General features: G+C 35.6%; 5 protein-coding genes across 18 annotated transcripts; 3 read left to right on the top strand and 2 right to left on the bottom strand.

Annotated features, from left to right (window-relative positions):
• Positions 1–75: 75 nt before the first annotated feature.
• Positions 76–1454, bottom strand: LOC8283838 (DNA topoisomerase 6 subunit A). Its single transcript, XM_002525151.3, has one exon. The coding sequence runs from the start codon at positions 1452–1454 to the stop codon at positions 189–191; it is 1266 nt and encodes a 421-aa protein (XP_002525197.1). The 3' UTR covers positions 76–188.
• Positions 1455–1571: 117 nt separating this feature from the next.
• LOC8283839 (thioredoxin-like protein AAED1, chloroplastic) lies at positions 1572–4162 on the bottom strand. Of its 3 annotated transcripts, none has more exons than XM_015723002.3 (9): positions 3764–4162; positions 3539–3674; positions 3402–3447; positions 3232–3291; positions 2890–2926; positions 2694–2773; positions 2452–2574; positions 2213–2273; positions 1572–1902 (listed from the first exon to the last, which is right to left on the bottom strand). In XM_015723002.3, the coding sequence occupies exons 1-8, from the start codon at positions 3939–3941 to the stop codon at positions 2238–2240; spliced, it is 696 nt and encodes a 231-aa protein (XP_015578488.1). In that variant the 5' UTR covers positions 3942–4162; the 3' UTR covers positions 1572–1902; positions 2213–2237. The 3 variants fall into 3 exon arrangements, with proteins under 3 accessions (XP_015578488.1, XP_002525198.1, XP_015578487.1); XM_002525152.4 differs by having other exon boundaries at positions 2483–2574; positions 3764–4152; XM_015723001.3 differs by having other exon boundaries at positions 1863–2003; positions 2483–2574.
• A 1775-nt stretch (positions 4163–5937) lies between these two features.
• On the top strand, positions 5938–12514 carry LOC8283840 (two-component response regulator-like APRR7). 9 transcript variants are annotated; one of them, XM_048380137.1, is made up of 11 exons: positions 6035–6352; positions 6562–6626; positions 6735–6887; positions 7022–7372; positions 8049–8210; positions 8318–8463; positions 8778–8939; positions 10157–10340; positions 10496–10943; positions 11036–11846; positions 12118–12514. In XM_048380137.1, exons 4-11 carry the CDS (start codon positions 7033–7035, stop codon positions 12292–12294), a joined length of 2430 nt encoding a protein of 809 aa, XP_048236094.1. In that variant the 5' UTR covers positions 6035–6352; positions 6562–6626; positions 6735–6887; positions 7022–7032; the 3' UTR covers positions 12295–12514. The 9 variants fall into 9 exon arrangements, with proteins under 9 accessions (XP_048236097.1, XP_048236093.1, XP_048236094.1 ...); XM_048380139.1 differs by lacking the exon at positions 6035–6352 and adding an exon at positions 6386–6464; XM_048380140.1 differs by lacking the exons at positions 6035–6352; positions 6562–6626 and adding an exon at positions 5938–5953.
• A 3438-nt stretch (positions 12515–15952) lies between these two features.
• Positions 15953–20804, top strand: LOC8283841 (WRKY transcription factor 44). 3 transcript variants are annotated; one of them, XM_025158456.2, is made up of 6 exons: positions 15953–16474; positions 18112–18446; positions 18530–18661; positions 18832–19559; positions 19749–19907; positions 20169–20804. In XM_025158456.2, exons 2-6 carry the CDS (start codon positions 18228–18230, stop codon positions 20353–20355), a joined length of 1425 nt encoding a protein of 474 aa, XP_025014224.1. In that variant the 5' UTR covers positions 15953–16474; positions 18112–18227; the 3' UTR covers positions 20356–20804. The 3 variants fall into 3 exon arrangements, with proteins under 3 accessions (XP_025014224.1, XP_002525200.1, XP_048226131.1); XM_002525154.4 differs by having other exon boundaries at positions 17979–18446; XM_048370174.1 differs by lacking the exon at positions 15953–16474 and adding an exon at positions 17013–17315 and having other exon boundaries at positions 17979–18446.
• Positions 20805–21161: 357 nt separating this feature from the next.
• Positions 21162–25154, top strand: LOC8283842 (probable serine/threonine-protein kinase PBL7). 2 transcript variants are annotated; one of them, XM_015723000.3, is made up of 5 exons: positions 21162–22320; positions 22975–23165; positions 23382–23571; positions 23670–24049; positions 24560–25154. In XM_015723000.3, the coding sequence occupies exons 1-5, from the start codon at positions 22209–22211 to the stop codon at positions 24842–24844; spliced, it is 1158 nt and encodes a 385-aa protein (XP_015578486.1). In that variant the 5' UTR covers positions 21162–22208; the 3' UTR covers positions 24845–25154. The 2 variants fall into 2 exon arrangements, with proteins under 2 accessions (XP_015578486.1, XP_002525201.1); XM_002525155.4 differs by having other exon boundaries at positions 21178–22320; positions 23658–24049.
• The last annotated feature ends 351 nt before the right edge of the window (positions 25155–25505 follow it).

Genomic DNA, 25505 nt, shown 5'->3' with positions numbered 1-25505 from the left:
CAAAAATCAAAGCAACCTGAGGTAGCAGAATGGAATATGGATACACTGTCCATCTCATCCAATTAAAAACAAAAGTGGACATCAAGCATCGAAGTTATCATTCATTCATGAAGTAAATAGTACAGGAAACTTTAAACATCACTAAACAATGCCTAGATTCTCATAACAGTTTCAAACAAGAAATCCTCTCAAAGCCAATCCTGCTGCTGCAACTTCAAGGGCAAATAAACCTCAGACAAATACTGAAACCCAAACGAACTCAAAGCCTGAATCTCAGCCTTCTGCTTAGTCTTCACCATCAAAGTCAACTCTTCAACCCATCCAGGATTCTTCTTCACAAAATCCTCCTCCAGCAAATCCTTGCCTGTCTTAATATCCTGCTCGGTCATAGGCAATCTACATTGCTCCGGAATCTTATACTTATCGAGATCACTCGGCCTAATCCCAAGCCACTTGATATCAGGAGTAGTCAAATTAGCACTATCATACGACATATTCTTCGACCCACAACCATAGACCGACAAAATCTTCAATCCATAAGGATCACTATCAACCAAAGCTAGAACAGGCAACTTCAATTCCATCTTCATTTTCCTCAAAAACAACCTTGTGGCCACATCAGGCTGGCCTTTAGCAGTAACAATAATACAAGGGAACCTATTATAGAACCTATCCTCAGCAAGTCTCATATAAGCAGCATCTTTTTCAACTAGAAGTATAAACAATGCATCACTTTGCATATCATCAACTCTGTCAATATTAGGAGGAATAGCTTTCCCTCCCATACCCATTTTAGTGCAATCAATCATATCACCATTGTCACTAAAAATCAATCTCCCAACAACAACTCCTTTCTCAGCTGCAACCACATTAAGTGAAGATCTGGTACAACCCAACATACACGACACATCATCCAAGACGGCATCGGACTGGGTCTGGTCTTGAAATAACTTAACATCAGTGTAAAAAAGGTCTCGCTTGGTGACGTGGATGTTTTTCAGGCAGAGCTGGTGAACTAGGGACAGAATTTTAGCGGTGATTGTAGATTTGCGTACGGAGGATATGTGAGCAAATGGGCGGAGGGTATTTTTGTCTTTTAAGACGATACGGTCTAGTTCAGGGACGTAGAGTTGGTTAGTGGCAGCGCGTGATGGGACGTTGAAGGAAAAGCCTTCGCCGGAGAGGATGGATTGAGTGAGAGATAGGACGACGGTTTCAATGACGGATTGGACGGAGGAGAGAGAGAGGTCAGTAACCTCTCGGCAAGTGGCGGAGAGAGAGAGGTCGGAGAGGGTTAAGGGTTTTGAGGAGGAGGAGGAGGATGTTGATTGTAAGAGTGAGTTTAGAGTTTCGAGGATCACGGAGTCGGGTTTTAGACTGTTTTTGAAAGGAAGTTCGGTGGTTGATTCAGGATCGGCACGGCGGCGTTTCTTGGATTTGGTGGTGTCAGCCATTTGTGGGATTTGGAAGAGAGGCGGGAAACGGGAAATGGGATTTTTTTATCTTAGGGCGTAAAGGACTCCCTCTATTTAATTTAAGAAATCCTAATTGATCACCAGAAAACGACGACGTAATTCGGACTGATACTTTTTCATTATTTCTGTTTATCAAGTGGATGCAAAAGTGGCTTTAAGATAATACACATACATACTTACCAGCAACCGTAAATTTGTATTAGAATTAACTCTGATAAATAATGAAAAACTATGATCTCTTTGTGTAAGAGTACATCTTGGAATAACTCATTGGCTTGGAAGGCTCGCATATTCTTGGAAATTTGTTGAGCAACTCGGTGAACAGAGCACGATGGCAGTGGTATGTCATATGATATGTGTCTTTTCATCACGAGCAACAAGCTTTCAATATGTCTTCAATGTCTGGGTCATCTCCTGCTTCTTTGTCCTGATCAATTCAAACAAACTTATAATGCTATTAGAACACTGCCAATTAAATCAAGCATTTACTAGGTTGATTTGTTGTGGCCTTCTAATTGGTTTTGAACCCTGTTTAAGAAATAAACAGAACAATTCAATTTGATACCAAATATCTCACCAGTAATTACTTTTACAATATGCAGGTTCACTGCATTTCAAGTTCAACCTGACCATGTTTATGAATTAATATATTTACTTCAATCATGGTTTGATGGATCAAACAGTTGTGCGAAATGCTAAAACAGGTTGATAGATAACAGCAAAAGATGGGCACTAACCTTGTGGATGTACGATATATTTGTTTTACCAGGACCTGCAACTATAATTCCACCTTGCCGCCTGAGAAACAATTATTAAATTCATATCTAATATTTAAACAGCTTTTAACACTGCAGACATTCTTATTTAGACCCCTAACATGAACAGTAAATATGATAACAATATTGCACATGACAGATGTGAATCTCATGGTTCAAATAGAACTCAATTTCACAAGGTGATTACTTATAGATCTTACTGAAAAAATTGTGGAAAGATGCTTCACGTACCAGCCACCTCTAGCAACAGTATCCTTTTCAAATGAAAGTTTCCAGTCTTGTCGATAACCTTCCATGTACAATTCTATTATCTTGAGACCTGCCTACATATTTGAGAATTGACTAAAGCTTTGCATACCGGTCATCTAAAAGCCACCAGTATACATAAGAATGAAAGGAAACCACTATATATTGCCCACAAAATGTAATATTTCTGACATACTTTAGGAGTAAATGTGGTTGAAACCCCGGAAACAAATTGGAATGCCTCGTATGATGAGTGGCTAGTATCTGCATAAACTTCTGAAAAAAAGAAATGACAAAAGTGTTCTGTTACTAGATTGAAACAAGAAGAAGCCAACCTCATAGCTTATGATCATATCTAGTTATAAGCTTGTAGACAATAGAAGCAAGCATACCTCCTTTGAACTTAGTTTGCTCAGAGAAAGTTTTTGCCTGCATTAAGTGATGATGATTATCAAACACTGCCACCTAATTATGATATGCATTAAAAGGAAAGAAGACAATTGAAGTACGCAAAAGATAGAGACTTATTATTATTATTATTATTATAAGTTAAGCGACATAAACAAATTCCTCAGCTTCATTTGGGATCAAATTTTAGAAACAATATTATCAGGTGAATATCGCCTGTGCTCTAAAAATGGCATTGGAAATCCATGAGGAATTATGAGCAGACAATGATTGAATTGCACGATCAGAGTAAAAGATTAGTGTATAAAGAAGTTCCCAAGATATACCTGATCAACGCTGCCGGGTCCAATTAAAACGAGTGCCACTCCAGATGCATCCATTATGTCCTATAAATAACACGCAGTGAGACTTAATGGAAAATCCAGTAAGAATCGCTCGCAAGCAGATAATAACAGAAAACTTAATAGAGCATCTGGAGTCCTTTGGATGTGATCACCTTCTTGGCAGCAAGATAATCAGCGCGTTTACGGCAAAGGACACATCTGAGGCCCGAGTGAAAAACATAAATAAAAGAAAAATTAATATTATATGCCTAAACAAACAGCTGTGTGTTGAATTAAAAGTAACAAGTACCCAAAATGACGGGCAAAAGCAACAACGGCTTTCCTATCTTTCCACAAGTCGGAAATTGGGATTTCATTTCCCCCCAAATCAAGCACCTTCACCGTATCCAACAAATCCTCGTTCACCAAACCAGAAGACTCAATTCCTATACAAATCAGAAACACTGATCATAAGATAAAAAAGATTTCATCATTCAAGTGACATAAAAAGTAAGAAGAATACTAAAACACTTGCCAGGAGATCCAGAAATTGCAGAGCAGACGATGTGTTTTTGACGTGTTTGCAGCAACCTGTAACATTGGCGGTTGGCGAGAAATGGAGGTGTGAAGGAAGTACGATTGCCAGTGGTAGTGGCACTGTTGAATTTCGGAATGTTAGGGGAGAAAGCAATGTTAAGAGACAGCGCTGCCATGGTCCGCTATGCTTCTTCTCAGTCACTCCAAAACGGAGGAGCTCTGGTTGGTCAGTTAGCAATGGGCTGGTGACCGTTTGTCTGTTTTGTGGCAGGTGGGAGTGACACGTAGATCTTTATAAGTAATAATATTTATGTAAGGAGTAGTTAAAATAAATTGTGAATTTTAAGAAATTGTGAAGCATATAATGACATTGCGATAATGTGTGAATGAGAGATGAAGTGTGGAGCATGAGAAGCATCTCCCACCAGAAACCTAAATTGCCAAATTCATATATAAATATATCCATGCCTTTTATTTTAAAATCTCAATAACATTCCAGTTAAATAATTAAAAAGCGTCTCATATAATTAGTTCTAACTTTATATATATATATATATATTATTAAACATTATTTTTCTTATTCATGCACCTTGTATAATACTATAGAGTGTTACTATTCTCGAAATTTAGCAGAAGTTGCTTCTTTCATACATCCAATTATTGCTCAGACATTCTCTTCCCACCATCAATGGACTGTTTCTTCGAATCAAACTGCCCTGCACATCATTATAAAAAAGAGTCTCTGTCTTCAAACACACATCATACTAAAGAGAGTTATTGTTCTAATTACCATTTGATTTCGTGTAAGTAGTAGATATAATATATTGTATGCTTTTGTCACATTTGTCTCATAATTTTTTTTTAACGAATTTGAGAACTTTCGAGAAGTTCACTTATCTTGAAATTATTTGAAGTCAATATATTTAATTTTGAAAATTTTAAAACTCCACATTCAAGCAATAAAAAAAGAAAACCTAATTACATATATGCTATCGATTGTTTCTTATTTTGTTTTAACGTGTAATTCGATTAATGCACCCTTTACCATAGAGCGTTATCATCATAAGAATTTATCAAAAATTACTTATAATTCAGACATTTTTATCTGGATATCAACATCTATTTCATCAAATTGCTTCTCCAACCAAGCTATGATATCAAGTTTAAAATCTAAAATTGTTGACGTGTAATTTTTACTAATATTTATACTAAATATTCTTTTCTCACACTACCAAGAGCGAGAAGTCGCCACTTTGCTATTAGACTAGAATTGAGTAGTTTAGATTATTAATCTTTCATGCATTTATTTATATGTCAGTTGATTATTATGAAAATAGATAGTTGGTTTTCGCTAATAATATCTTTTTTTTTATGTAAAAAAAATAATACTATTATTAATTTATTCATATAATAAAATTAATTCTTATATTTTTTTCAAAGATTTTAAAAACATATTTAAAATCGAACTTAGAACTTTGATTAAGTTAGAAGAAATATTTATTATCTCATTTATACGCTTTTTAATATAGATATTTAGATAAAGGACATAGTGCTATTATAATTTTTTTTTTGAAAATATAATGAATCCTGTGTTATATTTTTTTATATTATTCTTATTTCACAGTTAATACTTTGAAATTATGTAATTAACTGATATTATGAACAATGTTTTTGTTTAGTATATTAAATCTGTTCTCAATATAGTAAAAGCCAAATTATTTAATATTTATTTCTTTTTCTTTTGTGGTTCGTTATTTGATTGTTAATGATTTCATTTGGTTTTCACATAAAAGAGATAATATTTTGTTTTGGCTAAGATAATTTACCGGTGAAAGAAAAAAAATCCAATAAAGGCGGCAGCTTGTATCAGGGACCTTTCTGTCATTTCCAATTCTTTTAATAAACATATAACACCGTCATCACCATCCTTATTTTGAAAGCCAATCAAACAGTAGAAACACAAACGGTATTTAACGTCCGTGAAAACGACTAGCACCCGCCGCGTGTTCCACATCAGATCTATAAAGATCTTGCGAGATGCTATATGAAGCCCTTAAGCTCCCGGCTTTAGATCTTGTCCGACTCAGCAATACCATGTTCCCCACATACGTAGCCACGTGTAAATATCTATTCCAGGTGTCAACATGCAAGTTCCACATAATTTACCAACGTCCACGTCAGCAGCGTTGTACTCATCTAATCTCCTTCATTTCTCCTCCTCCTAAACAAAAGATCGCCGATAATATTTTATCTTTTTTTTTTTTTTTAAATAAATTTTATTGTTTTGTATTTCTGGTCTCCTCTGTTTCTTACACCAGTCAAGCGCTTTTTTATTTTTTGTTTCCTTTTTTTTTTTACTGCTTCATAAATTGAATTAAGTTTTAAATTTTTGAATTTTTCATCAATGTTATTTTATATTTTTTCGGTTAGTTGACATACTGAGAATTAGCTTTGTTTTCTGTTTTTCGTTTTTTTTTTGGGTGTTTTTAGCAATGTTAATTTTTCTATTGATATATTGCTTAATCGAGCTTGATAATGGTGGTTAATGAAGCTTTAGAGGTGGTTGTTAATCTTCAGTGTAAATTGTGTAAGCTTTCTATTGAATTTGTTTGTGTTATTGTACTCAGTTAGAATTCATTTTTAGTTTATTGTTTTTAGGGCAAATTTTGTCGATTGGAGAAATGATTATGATGAAATAGGTGCTTAATTGAATACTGTTTAGATCTTTGTTCATTCTTTAGTTTAAATTATGGAAGGGCTAAGCTCTTGCTAATTATCTCTTTGCTCTGACATTAGGGTTTGTAACTGTACTTTCGGTCAACTGCTGTCCCTTTCTTCTGTTTTGGTTAATAACACTTGAGGTTTATCTTTTTTTTTTTTCCCCTTTTTTTGGGTCATATATTGACTATTTCTCTGTTTAGGCAGATGTCCACTTTAGTTAACTTGATATACATGCTCTATTCTTCCAGGATAAGCTCAGAACTATATTAGTGTGTTGAAGACAATTTGTCAAATCTGAGGTGGAGCGTTGAAACGGTTATGGATCTATTCTCTGTATGGCTGTTTGCTCGGTGATGTCCTTATTAGTTCCAGGTTGAACTGAGCTGTCAGGAATTGTGGAGGTTAGGTTCTGGAAGAGGAAGCTATGTACTTCACTTTGTGCATTGAAGAGGGTTTTTCATTGTTCAGCTACTGCCCCTTCCTTATTGCTATCATTATTGTTGTTGTTATCAGGATTTTTCAATCTGATTGGCAGGTAGTGTCTAGATGAGTATTGATGGCGTTGGGGACAAATACTTGATGGAACTGAATCATCAACTACGCAATGGGAACAAGAAGGATGGAGTTGTGAGTGAGGAGCAAAATTTAACTCAAGATGATGGCTTTAAGGTTGATGGAATTGCTAGAAACATAAAAGATGGGCATGAAGGGGCTCTTCAGTCCCCATCAACTGCACTGCAAATATTCCAGCAACAGCAGTCTCTAGGGGCAACAGTTTGTTGGGAGAGGTTTCTCCATTTGGGATCTCTCAAGGTTCTGCTGGTGGAAAATGACTATTCCACACGTCATGTCGTCACTGCCCTGCTTCGCAACTGCAGCTATGAAGGTCTGTGTAGTGGCTTCTGTTAAAGTGAATGGCTCTTTGTTAAGGAACTGTATAGTCAGGAAGTAGGTAGAGTCCATAACACATGTAAGTTGTTTCTTAGCTTTCTGCCTCTGATGTAGACCATGAAGACCCAAGATATAGAATTAGTTCAGCCCGGTTGTAGGAGAAAGCTGGCAAAGAAAAACTACCTTTTCCCAAACTGCATCTCATGTAAGAAGTGAATCCTTTTACTTCCAGAGAAGTATGACCAGCAACCTCTTAAACAGAAAGTTGTGGAACTTTTCAAAATGTTCTCTAGTTAAATTCTGCAAGGTCACCACTTCATTCTGCAACCACACTTGTGGCAAATACAATGATATATTTGGCGGTGGTTGCTATGCAAGTTCATAATCTAGATTTGCCATCTTTTCTTTTCTTTTTTTTTTTTTTTTTCCATATAATTTGTCTGAACTGCTGGGTACTGAGCTCTTCTGAGATCAAGACTAACTTAGCAAATGTAAGATTATTAAACACAATATGTTCTGTTTATTAAGTTGACTCTCATCAACATTGGTTTTTTCCTTACATTTTCTACCTCTGTTCAGAAGTTATTGTGCTTTCTGGGTTCTTAATCTTGTCTTGCCATATGATATTACTGTTATCTTTAATACTCATATTATCCTTGTTATTATGCTAGTTATTGAGGCAACAAATGGATTACAAGCATGGAGAATACTAGAAGATTTAACCAATCAGATTGACCTCGTTTTAACTGAGGTAGTCATGCCTTGCTTATCTGGCATTGGTCTTTTGTACAAGATTATGAGCCACAAAACGCGCAAAAATGTTCCCGTAATTAGTAAGTTTGATTATTATTCATTTTATAGATAGTTTTGGCATTTAAGTATCATCATTTAGTTGTGACATCTTCTCAAAAAGATAATTCTAATAATCTTTTCTGATGAGATCTCTGTGCAGTGATGTCATCTCATGACTCCATGGGCTTAGTCTTTAAGTGTTTGTCAAAAGGTGCTGTTGATTTTTTAGTGAAGCCTATACGAAAGAATGAACTTAAGAACCTTTGGCAGCATGTTTGGAGAAGATGCCATAGTGTGAGTAGTTGGACCCACCTCAGATTTTAATTCCTTATCTTGAAAACAATTCTTTTACATGTTTATCTTGGCCAGCCACATTTCTCTTTCAAAAATTTTCTGAACACATACAGAAATGATTGTGCTTGCATGCTTCACTGCTTAGATACCCTTCTGAGATAGGTGGTCTTGCAATCAATTTGGAGTTTATTAATTCTGTGATGACACTAATTACGGTTTCTGATTCATCCTTGGACACACTTCTTATACCCTCAGAGTTGTATTCATTTCATTTCTTTTTATGCTTAACAATCCACTTCTTGTCTTATCCTCAGTCTAGTGGTAGCGGGAGTGAAAGTGGCACAGAGACTCAAAAATCTGTAAAATCAAAAAGCGTTGAGAAGTCTGGCAATGACACTGGAAGCAGTGATGAGGATGACAATGGGAGCATTGGTTTAAATGTTGGGGATGGAAGTGACAATGGAAGTGGCACCCAGGTTAGCTCAGTCTTTTTATTAGCAAGATCATATCTGGCTATAGTAGTTGTCTTTATATAGGATCAGAATGTCCATATGCTTTTGTTTTCAATTTAACACAATTTAGTTTGAGATTATTAATAATACCATATTTGTAAAACCACATGGGAAGTTGTTCTGTTTTAGTGCTGCAGGTTCCTTGCTGCTATTGAGAGCTTTTATGTTTGCAAAACACTCTGTGGCCTCTAATATGCGATTAATTAGTGAAAAATCCTCTGTTGATACGGTGTTTCACCAAAATCAGATAAAAAAGTACAACTGTTTTAGCATATTTGAGTTTTCTCATTTCAGTTAATGGGAATGGATAAAAGTGCTTCTAAAAAGATTCAGGAGAGAAAATCATTATGTCAATTCTTTCTGCCTTCTTGTTTTGATTAAAGGGGACAGGTCTACCATCTTTCCTCCTCGATCATTTTCTCAAGGAACTGATCATATGTAATGTCAGCTATTGATGCAGTGCTTCCCTGAAACTCATTTATGTCTTATTCCCTTTAGATAGTTCTCATTGTTATGGTATTAAGTTTAATATCCTATTAATATTAGCCATTTTGTACTGACAGGCATGTTGGCAATGAAATTGCATTATTAGGTTCTGTTTTACTTTTCTAACTTGTTTCCTTCAAATGTAATAAAATATGGGAATTTTCTTTTATAGCTGTTGGCTTTTTTCTATTTTGAAAGAATTCAATTCCAACACAAACTCTGGAACTTCTGCTCCAAAAAAATGCAAAGAAAGTTAAGGTGACGATAAGTTGGAAAAGACTAATTTGATTACTTTCATAACAACAGGACAGGTGGATACCCTTTTGGATACAATTGTTACCAATTTGAAATACAAAATCTAAAATTAGAAAATTGAAAAAATTGGGTAGAATGTGAATCACTGCAAAATTTAGGATTTATGGGATCATTAGCAAGTAGGTTTTCATCTTTATGTCTTTCTTCAAACTAGACGAACGCTCATATAGATGCAGAAATGTGGATGCATTACTGCATGAGACATACATGTAGAGGGCAATAACAAACTTGAGATGAAAAGTAGATCAAGGCTAAATTGGATATGATGGCATTGTGCCAATTCCAATTCAATGCAAAAACTCTAGAACTTGATAAAATTTTCTTTAAGTTGGACTGTGCGCAAGTTGGAAAAAGGCTGTGATTACCTGGTCATTTTGCAGAGCTCTTGGACAAAACAAGCTGTGGAGGTTGACAGTCCCCGACCAGTGTCTCCAATGGATCAAGTTGCTGAATGTCCTGACAGCACTTGTGCTCAAGTTATCCATTCAAATGCCGAAGTCTCGGGTACCAAACAGACTCCTATAATCACTGCAAAGGAGTGCGAAGAACAAGAGGAGCAACTTGGTATGCATGATCATCTGTGTAGTATGGCTTTATTCAAGATATTTTTGGATACTTTTTTTGTTGTTCAGGTTCTTTTCTTATTCTGTGATGCTGTTTGTGTTTCTTTTTCTCTCATCAAACATATTATGTAACCCTTTTCTTTCCCTATCATTCAGACAGTGCAGCTGCTAAAGACCTTGAGAAAGTTGTGCCAGGAAATGTAGATTTGCAACTTGAATGCCAAGTTGCAGATCCCATCAAATTTGTTGGCACAAAACAAAAGAATCTGCTTGAGAGGGGATCTGGTAACTATAAGGAGAAAATTGATAAAGAACAGCTAGACCAAAACAGTGAGAATCCATCAAGCAAATCAAGATATGAAGCAGCTAATCTGACAGGTTTCACCACCAACACCATTGATCCCCATATGGACAGCACAGAGATTGAGGCTACTAATAGGCATTGCAATATCTTAGATATAAAGAATAAACCCTCTAATGATGCTAAAGAAATCCCAACCTTTGAACTCAGTTTAAAAAGAAATAGGGGAGCTAAGGATGTCGGGACTGTAGTCCAGGAAGACCGCAATGTCTTAAGACGATCAGACTCTTCAGCGTTTTCAAGGTACGTGAAAATTGGAGCTAATTTTCAGTTTCCAATATCAAATTACAGATCATAAAATCTGTTTGTATGCATTTGTGTTTCACAACATGCAGGTATAATGCTTCCTCAAATGCAAAGAAGGCTCCATGTGCAAACATGACAAGCGGTTCTCATTATGGTTCTAGTTTAGATGTTACTGAAAAAGGAACAGTTTGTGATCTAAAGTCTCATTCAAATAGCAATCTTCCTAATCACTGCTCAAATGTTGGCAGCAATAACATAGATATGGGCTCCACCACAAATCACGCTATTACCAAGTCAGTAGTGTTGAAAAATAAGTCGGGACATCCGCCATCTACTTTCCAGGCTATGAGAGACGATCCATTATGTGCCACTCAGCAGATTTTAAAAGAGAAGGCTGATGACACAGCAGGTGCAATGTTACTTGCTCAACCAGGAGGCTCCCTTTCGGAATGCAAAATTCAGCATCAGACTCACCATTACAATCATTATCATCATCTTCCCCACAACATGCAAACAGCACAGCAATGTCAACAGAAACAGCTGCCACCTGAACATGATGATTCTTCATTGAAGAAAATGGCTGCAGCTGTTCCACATTGTGGGTCATCAAATGTGTTGGGTGGACCTCTTGAAGGTAATGGCGGTAATTACAGTATCAACGGAAGTGCCTCAGGTAGTAATCATGGCAGTAACCATGTAAGTAATGGACAAAATGGCAGTAGCACTGCAGTTAATGCTGGGGGAACTAATGTAGAAAGTGACAATGGCATAGGTGGGAAAAGTGGAAGTGGGGATGGTAGTGGGGAAGGAAACAGAGGAGATCAAAACAAGTTTTCTCAAAGAGAAGTTGCCTTGACCAAGTTTCGGCAGAAGAGAAAGGAAAGATGCTTCCGGAAAAAGGTAAACAATATGAAAGTCAATTTGATATTTTGAATTACTATCTTAAAAACTTTTCACTTCTTACTAATTTTTTCACTATTTTGAATGGCAAACTTTTCCCAAGTTTGCAAGATTTATTATCATTTTGTTTCTCAGTTAAAAGGTTTGATATCTGAATATTATGCATCTTTGGTCTTTTGGACCTCTGAGAGTCGCACCCTGAATTTTACTCTTCTCCCCAACTGTTCCACCCTGAGTCCATTGAAGAAAAGGCTTAGATTTTCATTTACAGTGGTTTTATGTTTTAGGTTCGTTATCAAAGCAGGAAGAGATTAGCAGAGCAACGACCACGTGTGCGGGGACAATTTGTGCGGCAGACAGGAAATGGAAGCACAAGCAAAGCATCAGAGAGCTAATTGATCTAATACAAGGAATATCCACGCATAGGCAGTTTGACATAATTAGATAGAGAACAAGAAATGCATTTTATTTGCTGCAACTTTGATTGGTGAGCTATATTTTGTTGCTTGTGAACTTTTCAACTACTTACTTCCAGAGGAAGGTAGTCACCTTAGAAAGAACTACCCCCCCCCTGCAATAAATTGCATTCATATTCTGTTGTTTCTATCAAACTCAAACGTGATTGAACAGCTGATTTGTTTGTGGTAAAAAGACTTGTCTGTTGTTTATTCTGGTATTATTGGAACCTTTAATTCTTGGTCAGAAAATATCAAAGTCTAGAAGATACAAAAGAAATGGTCGGAGGGAGGGATAGAGACAGTTAGAGAGCTCATCATGACCGTCGGTGGTCTCCCTTTAAATACCCACCCGGTGCGTACTCGATGTCTATGTTCTTTGTTCTCTTTCAGCACATTGATGTATTGTGTTGGCTCATCATTTTCTCACTGGTGCTTTTTTTAATTGATATGGGCTAGTTAGTGGATTGTTTTTGTATTGGTCCATTAGATATCCTTTGTTGGTACATCAAGCCGCATGGGTTGAAGGAGTTGGTAAAGACAAAGGGCGATTTTATAAATTTGTCACTTTTACAAAAAAGAAAATAAATAAATAAATAAAAAGAAATCTAAACGACATCGTTTTAAGTTCACCCTTTAATAAACAGAGAGTACCTAGTACTCCTCAACAGCCACTTTTTATAGTTAGTCAATTAAGCATGCATCATTTTTATCAGTGGCCCTAGCTCGGAGCATGCATATTATATTAAATAGATATGCATAAAACTCATGATACATCTATGATGCATATTAAGAAGAAGAATGGTACGTATATCAAAGCGACAAGTGTGGTGGCGCTTCCTTGAATTGTACTAACGAAGAAAAGCAAATGGATGTTGTTGCCGACTGTGTGATACTGGTGATGGCTGATGCAATGTAATCTGCAAATCCCTGTTTAATGGGACCATAAATATCAATATTCTCTTTTCCTATTGAAAAAGATGTATCGATTATACCTACTGCTATCGCTACTGCATGCTTCCCTTTCATTATTGCAGCCCATTTCCAGATAACTAATTTCTACTTGTCAAATACTAGAACTTCTCCATTCTCCATTCTCCAGTCTCCAGTCTCCAGTCTCCTGTCTCAAATCTTATCAACTTGGTAGATGATATCCATCTACTGATGCATTGCATTTTCTTCTAGGTGCAATTAAGATTCTAATTTTTTTTTTTTTGTTATATTATTAAAGATTTATGTATAACAGTTTTACCAGGCCTACTCATATATTCACATTACCATAGAAATGAAGAATTTCATACTGACCCTACTTTCTTCCTATACATAGAATTGAAATGAAATTGGAAAAACCTTTCATGTTTTGCTTTCACTGTCATCCCTAAAATTAGTTGCAATCCATTAATATGTTCACTCTCCTATCCACCAATACGCAGTACCTTCTATTCTCTATTGTATATGTTAGGCCTCACAAAATATAATATAATAGTACATAGTTACACCCAAAACTGGTGTTTTTTTTTACATGACTTACACATGAATGATCCAACAGGTATATATATATACTTGCATGGGCAACTGTATAAACCAATTGCATTAAGTAATTTCACAAATTGGCTACAAACAAAGCTTAAGACATGAGATTTTGAGTTGTTTGTATAAACCCTAGCTTTCATTTATGCACACGAATGTATTCTGTAGAGGGAAGAGGAAAGCAAAAACTCAGTGTTTAAGTTTGGGTCTCTTAGGATCCATGCAGGGTTACCTACCATGTAGATGCAGGCGTTTTCATGTCCCAAATGAGCGAGGACAAAATTGAAACAAACATGCAACTTTAGAGGCCAAATTGTTATATATATATATATATGTATATATTTTGATGGTAGATCATGTGCCCACTAGACCTTCAAGGAACCAACAATCTTTTCCCCTACGAGAAGCAGCCGTGATGGAGGGAAAAAGCCTCCCCATAAGTGGAGACGTGGCATCATTTATTTTTCATATGTATTCATTTTTGTTATTTTAAAATTAAGAAAAAGATACAGAATGAAGATTTTGTATTGGCATGAGATTTCTGTACGAACGAAGATGGAAATCTTCTTTTGTTAGGGTTCGCAGGCGATCGGACATATATCTTTGCATATTCGATCTGACCGAACTTTAATAGAACGAATTTGGATAATAATAAATGGGTTAAGAATGAATTTGAAATTTAATTTTATTATCGGTGCCAAATTTAAATTTGAATTTACAGATATCCGTTATCCAAATCCGATTATATTAAAATTTATTACATTATATTATTTTTATTATTTATAATATTATTTTAAATTTTATTAAACTTATTTTTGAATTGTATTAATATATTAAATATTTAAATTTGATTAGTTTATATTTTATATTTTTATTAATATATTTTAGAATTTAATTATTGTAAATGAATTCAGTAAACGGATAACTATTTAATTATTTAAATATTTAATTTAAATATATTTTAATCGAATTCAAATAGTATGGAGATATTTCTATTTAAATTTGAAAGAATTTAAAATAAATGTATATATATTATTTGCATGAAATAATCATCAAAATATTTTCCTTATTTTTCGTATGTATAAGTATGAATTTAAGAGTGACCCGTGGAAAGGTTAATTAGACAAACAGAAAAGAAATGGGCGATTAATTGCGAGAAAATCATTTCGGAAAAGAGAAAAAGGAAGAATTTTCAGTGGCACGTGCGGGGGACATAATACAACTACCAGTCAGAGATGTAGAATTTCAGTTTGAACAGTGCCTCAACTAACTTTCCATTCCTCAACTAATCCTTTTTTATTTTTACAATTTTATCATATTAAATTATTTAATTCATTATGCCATTACAACACAAATATATTTAAATTAAATTGCTGAACTAATTCATAGCCAATATATATATTATTATTACAAGTTGGAAGGTACCCAATTCAGTTAGATAATCTAATTATTACTCACCCTACCTAATTAATCACAAACTAAGATAATAAACTCAACAAAGAATGGAATTTGGCTGTGTTGCTAAAGTGTAATTAAGTCTTTACTTTAATCATGTGAAATGGGTATTAGGTGCAATGTTTCAAAAGCAATATCATCTGATGCCGCCTGTTTATATTATCTTTTAATTAATCATTTCTTTCCCCTCCTTCTCTACCAAATCCAATCCTATTTTTGTTGGGAATTTTTACATCTTCCAAACCTTGTCTTTTCTTTTTGATTGGTGCTTTCAATTGTGATTCTCTTGAATATTACTATATATATATATATATATATTAAAAATCTAGATACCATTTCTTTTTAATTGTCCAATTGTAAACTTAATTTAGTCAATTATATTAATTGCGAATGCAATTAACAATTTACAAATAAAAAATAAAATAGTAATAATTTCTTATAACTTAATTAAGGTTTCGAGTTCGAATCTTATTATCTAACTAGTTTAGATTTTGAATTTGTGATTTGAACAATAAAATTCTTAAAAAAGTATTCTTACGAGTGTTTAAAGAATGAAAAATAGTAATTAGCGAAATTTAAGAATGAGAAGAGGGTAGGATAATAGAATAGAATGCAATAAAGAGGATGTTAATTAAGCTCAACAAACAAAGTAAGTGATGGAATGGCAACTGCCTGCCTCTGTCCCCAGAGATTGGGAACGCACGGCTCGGCACAGCCCAATAATGCAATACGGTGCCACTGTTTCTGCACCACATTTCCTATCTTATCAGAGAGTCAATTGAGAGCTAAGAGAGACAGTTAGTTGGCCGTACCCTTCATTTTCATTTCTTATTTATTTATTTATTTATTTTAGGTGCAGGCCCGTACTTTGAAAGAAAAAAAAAATTTGTCAAAAATATTATACTAACCAATCCCACTTCTCTGAATTGATTTTTTATTTTCTTTTATTTTTTATTAATGTAATGAAACTATATTACGAAACAGTTGGTTGGGATTTCTTGTTTTTCTTGCTTCCTGCGATTTCTGCTGTCTTTAGTTAGCTGCTGCACAAGCTTTCTAGAACCCAAATGGAAAGAAAAGAAAAGAAACACGCAGACACTCTCTCTTACATTTTGTTATGTGTATAAAAGAGAACTGTTTGGAGAATTCTTAGAAACTAGTCAAGACAAAGAAGAGAAATAGGAGAAGGTGATTTACTCTTTACTCATTAGTTATTGTTACATTATAGTAACTTGATCATATCCATGTCATCAGCAAGGTGGTGTAACCTTGTCATGTTTTTTTCTCTTTATTTCTTACTAATATTCAGTTGTTATATGCTGTTTGCTGGTTTCTGCAATGCAAGTTTACATGCTTTCAATGTTTTATGTATATATATTAACTCTTAAATGAAATTTTACTCTTCTTCCTAACAGACATTTGGGTTAGTTTCCACTTCCTCTTCACTTGCTTTCTTTTCATTAACTCCGTTTGCTTATGTACTTGCCAGTTGCTATACTGTTTCTAGGGTTTTAATGTTTTATTTTATGATTACCTTCTCAATTTTTAATCAATTTTTTCCTTTTCCTTCACTATTTTTTCACACTACCCGTGTGATTTTTATGGATAATCCCAACTACTTTACCTATTTCTTTTTCTTTTTTCTTTGTTGGTTGTTGAATTTTTTTCTGTTTTGCTCCAGATTAAAAATCTAGTTTAGAACTTCTCTGCTTGGTAAGAGTAGGGAGGAGACATGCATCACCTCGTGATGTGTGCTAGTGGTGAGTGGGGTAGGGAACTGTAGTTTGATTCCTTGTGCAGCAATAATTGGGAAGGTATTGCAGAACTTGAACTTACAGATTATTCTTTTGTATGTATTTGATGGTGAGAATGGATTTAGTGACGCACTTTCTCGAGTTCACTCAAAGCTTTCTGAGAATGCAGAGGGGTTTTCAGAGATTCTTAGTTAGACCATTTTTTCTTTTCTTTGAGAGTAGTGTTGGTTGGACTTCTGTTGGTTCTCACATAATGAGGTTTTCTGCAATGCCCGGTAGTAATTACAATGATGTGTTGGCATATTAAGTTGCAAATTATTATAATTTTTTAATCTTTTCAGGCAAGGCTTACTAGTTGAAGCTTAAGACAAATAAGCTAGATTTCAAGAAGTGGGTGGTGCAAATCATTTCATAATTTTACCTGTTAATCTGTTTTTGGTTGGAAAAGCTGAATACTTCATCAAGAAAATGATTCAACTGTTTTTTCTCCCAATCTGAAAGGAATTCACAATGGGAAGAGATTGTTTGTGTTTATTTGACTTTTTACTCATACTATTGCAATAAAAAGATTAGAGTAGGAGAGGTTAAGAAAGTCCACTATGCGTAGTTAGAGAACTTAATTTGATATTTCTTAATTAATTGCTGGCAGGTTTCGTTGTTTGCTTTCGCTTTTGACCATCATTACAGTTCTTTGCATATAGGCGAAGATTTTGCAGATAGAGTATTGATCATCATTTGATTTCTTCTTCCTATATTCTAACATCTAGCTAAATTTTTATCTTATAGATAACCAAAAGTTGGGGGTTATTTTGTTACTAATAAATGTATGCTGCTGCAGAAGGCTTAGTGTTGTTCTTTACGAACCCCTACTCTTGCTTATGCTTGACATTTAATCTCTGCTTTGTATTAACTATGGAGATAATCGCTGTATAATGCAGGCTTGAAAGGGTTATTTTGATCCTTGGACTTCTGAACCCAACTCCGAGGAGAACAATTTCCTAGCATTTCTGATCATCCTTGTCTTCCAAGTTTTCCCTCTCTAAAGCTTGATTATATTCTTTTGGCATTCAGTTAACAAAAGGAAACAAGGGTGCAAGAAAATTGGGATTCCAAGTTCCCCTTACATTTTGCATTAGCAAATCAGTCACCAATGAAACTATATTGACATTCCAGATAATTTTTGGAAAATGGAAATCAATGAAGCAGAGAGAGTGGTTATAGCTAAGCCAGTAGCTTCAAGGCCTACTTGCTCCAATTTTAGGTCTTTCTCAGAGCTCCTGGCTGGTGCAATAAATGGTTCACCTCCTAACGTATGTTCTGAAACAACAGTTGCTGCCATTAGACCAAAGACAGTGAGGTTCAAGCCAATGATTAATTGCGCTCCAGCTGTATCCATTTCTTCCCAGGTAACCAACTTAGTTCCTCTAAACTTCCCTTCCCCTTCTTCAAAGTTCTTCCCCCTGATTTTTGTGGTTTTTGATAATTTCAGGCTGACCTCTCGGGAACAGCACTTTGCAATTCATCTGATAAAGTTTTGAAAGCAGATTGTAAGCCCACTGTCATATATAAACCACAGGCCAAGCTTGTGTCAAAGGCAACTGTTTCTCTTTTGGCAAATATGGTCAGCAGCTATATCTTATCCTATTCTTTCTTCTCCTCTTTTTTTCTTTTTTTTTTCTTTTAATTTTATTGCTGTAGGTGGTCTAGTGAGAGCTGGTTAGTTTCTTATGGAATACATGTAAATTACAATTAGAAACTAAATTGCAACAATATTGTTTTCTTTCTGACCAGGGAAACTTCAATGATAATTATCAACAGCAAAGACTAATTTCAGTTGAAACTCCAGTTCAAAATCCAAACCAAGAACAACACAATTTTTCATCACATCTTCACCAGAATTTTCCATCTCAAGCACAAACTGACCAGACAACTGAACTCTCAAGGTTATCATCTCAGAACCAGGAGGATGATCTGAAATCCTTATCTGCTGCAGCTAATGTGGATCGTCCTTCTTATGATGGTTATAACTGGAGAAAATATGGGCAAAAACAAGTTAAAGGAAGCGAGTATCCGCGTAGTTACTACAAATGCACCCACCCGAATTGTCCAGTGAAAAAGAAGGTTGAAAGATCATTGGATGGACGGATTGCTGAAATTGTCTATAAAGGTGAACACAACCATTCAAAGCCTCAACCTCTTAAACGCAACTCGTCAGGAACACAAGGGCCTGGACCTGTATGTGATGGCAATAATCAAGATACAAACAATCCATTGTGGAATAATTCCGTTAATGAAAGAAATGAAGGTTCTGAAGGCAGAGTTGAAAATCAGAATGAAATTGGATTACCTGCCCATTCAACTTATCAGACTACAGCTCCTCATACTCATGACCCTGCTAGAAATGGATCAATTAATGCTGGTGCTGTAACTTCTGATAACTCTTGTGGTCTTAGCGGGGAATGTGAAGAAGGAAGCAAGGGACTGGAAGGTGGTGAAGATGAACCTAGAAGTAAACGAAGGTAAGAAAAGCATTTATAAATATTCAGTTTGAGTTATAGTTTTAGTAAGATTGTACTATGCCTTGATGCTTCATTTCCATCTAACTCCAGGACATTGTTAATTTATTCGACGTTCTTTATTCAAGTTTTATACTCCTATTATTTTTTGAATACTGATCATTCAATATTATTATATTGATATTCTTTCAGGAAAAGTGACAATCAATCAAATGAAGCAGGCATATCAGCAGAAGGTCGACAAGAGCCTCATCTAGTGGTTCAAAGTTCCACCGAAACTGAGATTGTGGGGGATGGTTTTCGTTGGAGAAAATATGGGCAGAAGGTGGTGAAGGGAAATCCCTATCCAAGGTAAACCTTCAACGACTTGGGAGGATGTAAATACTTTTCTGGTTTTCTTCTTACATCCACATTGAAGGTCTTAATATGGTCTCCTAAGACCTGTTAAATAATTGAACAGAATGCTTGATATTGTACCTGTAATATTGTCAATCTTGATATTTAAAATCCCCGATCACTACTGGAGTGAGGTTGTGTGCTAGTTTGTTTAAAAAACATCACAACAGGTTTGATGGTTCTTTTTTAACATAGCGCTATTGATTAATCTTGCAGAAGTTATTATAGATGTACTGGTCTAAAATGCAATGTCCGCAAGTATGTGGAGAGAGTATCAGATGATCCGGGAGCTTTTATTACAACATATGAGGGTAAACATAACCATGAGATGCCTCTCAGGGGCTCAAATTCAGCAGCACAGGAATCCAATTCGCAGGCGCCTAGTGGTAGAAGCAAGCCATGATCTCAAGAATTGGAGGCCGTTCCTGATATGATGATTATTCTGGCCAAGAGTCAGAAAACAATTCACATGCAGTGGGAACTAAATAATGGAGGAAGCTGTTTTAAAGCCTGCTATATGACTGTTCCGCGGCGATGCTGTATCTTTGTCATGTGGAAACCCAATAGCGGGGGGCTTCTTGGTGAAGGTGGTTTTATGTTTGGTAATTCAGATTATTGGCCATGATATGTTCCTTCACCCATTCTCCAATATTGCTGCCTGTCTTTAGGTAGCTGTATTACGAGTACAATTTTAATTATAATTACCCTTTTCTAATTATTTTGAATTAAGCATAATAAGTGATGACTTGCTTTGGATAATCAATATGTAATAAATATGCAGTTTCAATTCGTGTCAACCTTTAAAAAGTTGATAGCAATTTTTTGAACAAAGTCTTAATATCTCTTTGGTAACTCTCATTTGTGTTTCATCTTTATGCATGTAAATCTGCAGGAACTTTATAACTCGCATGCATATAATGATATTTTCATGATACAAAAATTGCGATAATTGTGACTAAGGTATGCATTTTGTTTTCTCTTTTCTAAATTTCTTATCTCGTTTTAAAGTTCATCTTCTATGGCTTTTCAATGCAAGACTAGTGGATTTAAGTGTTTTGACACCCCAATCTTTTATTCTCGTCATAAACGTTAATGGTGCATCTTCTGGTTTTAGAGACTGAATTATCTGTCTACAGTTTTAAGCACTGGCCGGGTCAGAACTAACTTTAGATTCTCTCTCACTGAAACCCTTCTGGGCTGTGAATTTTTGAGAGATGATATGTTCATCCAACTTAATCTGATATACAAGTGCAGAATGATCTGCAGTGTTGTTGATGATTAATTGATTGAAGATATATGGAGAAAAGACTGAAAGAAGTGAAATATTAGTGGAAAGGGAAAACTAAAGGGAACCAATAGTATACGTAACATAAAAAAAGAAACCTTGGCAAAAACATTAACGCCCGAAAGAGCAACTCTGTATGTATTATTTATTAATGGAGGGATGGGTGGTCCCCACCCAACGTAAGAGGTGTGGATTCTTGAACATGCATGTCTGTCGACCATTAGCAGCCGTATGTGCATAGCTTTTCTGAAGCAAAGAAAGGGCGCGCGGGGTGTTTAAGGAAATCTTGAGAAATCAATTTAGAGCTCAGACCGAGACATTCACGCAGAAGACAGCAATGGGGAAATGGCTGTATTGTATGAATCTTGGGAGGAACCAAATTGGAAGTTTGGGTTTGCTTTTGCTTACCCAACATTACGACCAATCAGTAGAAAACTGGTCGTTGAATGGATGACTCCACGTATTTTAGACGTGCAGAAATGTTTATAATTCTTAAAAAAAAGGAAGAAGAAAGGAACCGTGTTGAAAAAATTGGAAGTGAAAACAAAGCATTACTTGTTTGTATTCGGAGGGAGCACCCAGCCAATGGTCATAATCATGGTACAGCAACTAGTATTTCATCCTCAACGAACATACCAGACAAGGATTGTTATCATCTCTTCTATACGACACCGTTTCGTCAATGGCGGGCCAATCAGACACCCTTCCCTTCCAACCAATAAAAAATAAACAATAATTTTGAAAGAAACGGGAAAATACGAGTGAAAAAAGAAAAAGAAAAGCACAGAAAGAAAGAGAAAGGTGGTTGATTGATCGCTCCTTTTCTCATTTCAATTATCTATTCCATGATATCGATATCATCAACTTCAGCTTCCAATTCTTCAATTTCTTTCTTTCGTTAAATTTTGTTATTGTTATTGTTATTATATATAAAGAAAGAAAAGGCAAATAGAAAGAGCACAATCTGAGGGATGGGATGGATTCCCTGTTCGGGTATATCAAGAGCCAACAGCACCACCAAGAACAAGAAGAAAGTGATTATCATCAATCACAACTCTGTTGATCAGACCAAACCCACTTCAGGTTTTTGTCGATTTACTCATAAAGTGTCAACCTTTTTTGATGATGGATGATTTCATTGCTAGGATCAGGAATCTCTTGGGATTTGTTCATGGAATCGTTTTCTTTGCTGATTCCTTGTCTGGGTTTGTTGAGTATAATTTATTACTATTTCTGTTTTACTGTAACTTTTAAAGAATGTTTGGAGATTTAATTGCTTGGTTGAGTATCATCGTTCGTTCGCTATGTTAATTAGGGCCTTAGCATAAAATCTTATTTGTATTTTTAGCTAGTTTCTTTGAGAAATTTGCTTCATCTGGCATCCGATTGTTTCCAAGTTGCGGTTCTTCTAAGCTAGCTGACAAACTCACATGGGAGCATTAAGTGTTAGCTCATAGGTGGTTCTTCAATACATCTTATGTCTAATACATATGGATTATTTTTAGCTGATATATGATAATATATTACATATATGATGATGATATGGATCAGTTTTTGCTGCTTCTATTGCATGGTATTATTACAGCAAATACTTACCTATTCTAGGTTTATATCCCTAATAGTCTGAAAGAACATGTCTATAAGTTTCTTTTTCTTTTTCCCCCCTTTTGTATCATATGCAGGCCCTCCCTCTGAAACTGTCAAATTCCTTATAATGTCCCATATTTTTGTGTACAGAGAAATTGAGGAGTCATTCCCGTACAAGTGTTAAGGCGGCTCCCAAGCACGGAGGTTCAGATAATATTACAGCCCAGACATTTACCTTCAGTGAATTGGTAACCGCAGCTAAAAACTTCAGAGCAGAATGCTTTTTGGGTGAGGGAGGATTCGGAAGGGTGTATAAAGGATATTTAGAAAGCACTAATCAGGTTAGTTAAGTTGGTGACATAATATCTTTCTGTAAGGAGTGAGACAAATTGCGAGCAGGAGTTTCACAAAATTATTCTTTTCTTTTTCAATGTTTGTGTTTCATTTAACTACTAGTTTTTATTTTATTTTTTTGGTGTAGAGTTCTTCTAGATGCTTTAAGAGAAGAAGTTATAATTTTTGTTTTATAAAACTGAAAATCATTGTGTTTGTTGCAGGTTGTAGCTATCAAGCAGCTTAATCGTAATGGTCTACAAGGGAACAGGGAATTCCTAGTTGAAGTGTTGATGTTAAGTCTACTTCATCACCCTAACCTCGTTAATCTCATTGGTTATTGTGCTGATGGAGATCAGAGGCTTCTGGTTTACGAATACATGCCTCTAGGGTCTTTGGAGGACCATTTATATGGTAGATATTTTGCATTAACTCTGTTTGTTTGATTGTGTACCTATTTCCTTTTCTTTGCTTATCAGTCTTACTCACTTCTTTGGCAGAGATTTCACCAGGTGTCAAAACGCTTGATTGGAATACTAGAATGAAAATCGCAGCTGGGGCAGCAAAGGGATTGGAGTATTTGCATGATAAAGCTAACCCCCCTGTCATATACCGAGATTTAAAGTGCTCCAACATTTTGCTTGGTCAAGGATATCACCCCAAGCTATCTGATTTTGGCTTGGCTAAACTTGGACCTGTCGGAGATAACACCCATGTATCCACTAGGGTTATGGGCACCTATGGATACTGTGCTCCAGAATATGCAATGACAGGTCAGCTGACTCTCAAGTCGGATGTTTATAGCTTGGGGGTTGTTCTTCTAGAAATAATTACTGGACGGAGAGCAATTGACAATTCAAAAGCTACAGGGGAGCAGAATTTGGTTGCGTGGGTAAGAGATGATGAACTCTATTGAACCTTTCATATTATTAGTAAGAAGTAACTTGCAAAATCCTGTTTAGTTTTTCTGGGAGCTTATCCTTGTATGAACTTTCATTTCAAGCGATAACTTTGGCTTCATACTTTAACCTGAAAGCTTGTTTCATTGTTGTTAGTCAACCATGTATATGTAATTTGTCTAATTTCATACCCTAGAATCTGATCTAGTATCATCTTCTTCTTACAATGCTTTAAGAGATAATAGTGACGGCCAAAATTGAGGCTAGCTCAGTGCAATACTGGAAATTTCTGTTTGTCTTGAGCACTCTTTAATTGCAGAAACCAAGACATTTGGCTTGAGAAAATATTTCCTGAGGCTTTGGTCCAAGATTAGGTTCTTACTAATTGATTTTTCTTTTCCTTGCTTTATAAGCGTAAACCCTTATTCCAGTGTACATTGAAATAATGTGTTCTTTGTGACTTGCTGCTGATGCCTCATGGTAATGTGATCTTGCTTTTGTAGGCAAGACCCTTGTTCAAAGATCGAAAAAAATTCAAACTGATGGCTGATCCGATGCTTCAAGGTCAGTATCCTCCGAGGGGTTTGTACCAAGCTCTCGCCATTGCAGCAATGTGTGTGCAGGAGCAGCCTAATCTGAGACCAGTCATAGCAGATGTTGTTACGGCTTTGAGTTACCTTGCTTCGCAAAAATATGACCCTGAAGTGCAAACAGCCCAAAGCCCCCGTTGGACCCCCGGCACTCCTAGAACAAAGAGGGAAGCTAAGCGCAGTAGTAGCTGGATCTGAGAGATTGAACAATGATTAAATTAAGAATATTAGCTGGGATTCCTAGTGCTTGATATGGGATCAATCATCAACCACATCTTGTTTGTGCCTTTGATATCAAATTTTGTGGCGTTCCAGATATTCAGTATTTTCCTGGAATATACTTTAAACCTGAGAGGTTGGTTGTGATTTATTTTCTTTACTACTACTGGGAGCTTGGGCTCACTCATGCTGTTATTTGTATAAAATTCAACTGCTTGCTTGTAGAAACACTGATAAATTCAATGGATGTTTAATAGAGATGGCAATTGTCCCTCTGTATTTTCAAATACCTCATTTCTATTATGTGTGGAAGCAAATGTTGTAGGATACCATGTGTGTTCCCGTTATCCTATTCCTAGTAATGTGAGATCAGTTGATGTTCTAATGCACATATTTTCTACTTTGTCCGAGATTTGGACAGGTTTTCCTGACTTATCTTCTTGATTATAGATTCGTTTCAAGGGGTGTATTCATTTTACCACAAGGGCTTCAACCTGTAACTACTTGCATTCCGTTACTGCCTGCATCTGCATGTTCAACGAATGAATCACTTCAACCTAAAAGCTTGCAATTGCATTCGTCACACAATTTTCAGTTTGCATATACATGTTGAGAGGAACAAATACATGCACCACTTAAC

The sequence above is a fragment of the Ricinus communis genome, chromosome 10 (genome assembly GCF_019578655.1).
Source record: "Ricinus communis isolate WT05 ecotype wild-type chromosome 10, ASM1957865v1, whole genome shotgun sequence".
NCBI classification, from domain to species: Eukaryota; Viridiplantae; Streptophyta; class Magnoliopsida; order Malpighiales; family Euphorbiaceae; genus Ricinus; species Ricinus communis.
The sequence above is the reverse complement of the archived record's forward strand: the minus strand, read 5'-3'. Positions and strand labels throughout refer to the sequence as shown.

What these genes read in the sequence shown, in the direction of transcription:
- LOC8283841 (XM_025158456.2), top strand. Translation starts at nt 18,228, where the DNA reads ATGGAAATCAATGAAGCAGAGAGAGTGGTTATAGCTAAGCCAGTAGCT. An exon ending in TTTCTCTTTTGGCAAATATG is followed by an intron (nt 18,662 to 18,831) that starts GTCAGCAGCTAT and finishes CTTTCTGACCAG; the next exon opens with GGAAACTTCAATGATAATTA. An exon ending in AAGGGAAATCCCTATCCAAG is followed by an intron (nt 19,908 to 20,168) that starts GTAAACCTTCAA and finishes TTAATCTTGCAG; the next exon opens with AAGTTATTATAGATGTACTG.
- LOC8283842 (XM_002525155.4), top strand. Translation starts at nt 22,209, where the DNA reads ATGGGATGGATTCCCTGTTCGGGTATATCAAGAGCCAACAGCACCACC. An exon ending in TCAGACCAAACCCACTTCAG is followed by an intron (nt 22,321 to 22,974) that starts GTTTTTGTCGAT and finishes TTTTGTGTACAG; the next exon opens with AGAAATTGAGGAGTCATTCC. An exon ending in TTTGGAGGACCATTTATATG is followed by an intron (nt 23,572 to 23,657) that starts GTAGATATTTTG and finishes CTTCTTTGGCAG; the next exon opens with AGATTTCACCAGGTGTCAAA.
- LOC8283840 (XM_048380140.1), top strand. Translation starts at nt 7,033, where the DNA reads ATGAGTATTGATGGCGTTGGGGACAAATACTTGATGGAACTGAATCAT. An exon ending in AGAACAAGAGGAGCAACTTG is followed by an intron (nt 10,341 to 10,495) that starts GTATGCATGATC and finishes CCTATCATTCAG; the next exon opens with ACAGTGCAGCTGCTAAAGAC. An exon ending in GACTCTTCAGCGTTTTCAAG is followed by an intron (nt 10,944 to 11,035) that starts GTACGTGAAAAT and finishes CACAACATGCAG; the next exon opens with GTATAATGCTTCCTCAAATG.
- LOC8283838 (XM_002525151.3), bottom strand. Translation starts at nt 1,454, where the DNA reads ATGGCTGACACCACCAAATCCAAGAAACGCCGCCGTGCCGATCCTGAA.
- LOC8283839 (XM_002525152.4), bottom strand. Translation starts at nt 3,941, where the DNA reads ATGGCAGCGCTGTCTCTTAACATTGCTTTCTCCCCTAACATTCCGAAA. An exon ending in TGCAATTTCTGGATCTCCTG is followed by an intron (nt 3,675 to 3,763) that starts GCAAGTGTTTTA and finishes TGATTTGTATAG; the next exon opens with GAATTGAGTCTTCTGGTTTG. An exon ending in ATATATCGTACATCCACAAG is followed by an intron (nt 1,903 to 2,212) that starts GTTAGTGCCCAT and finishes TGAATTGATCAG; the next exon opens with GACAAAGAAGCAGGAGATGA.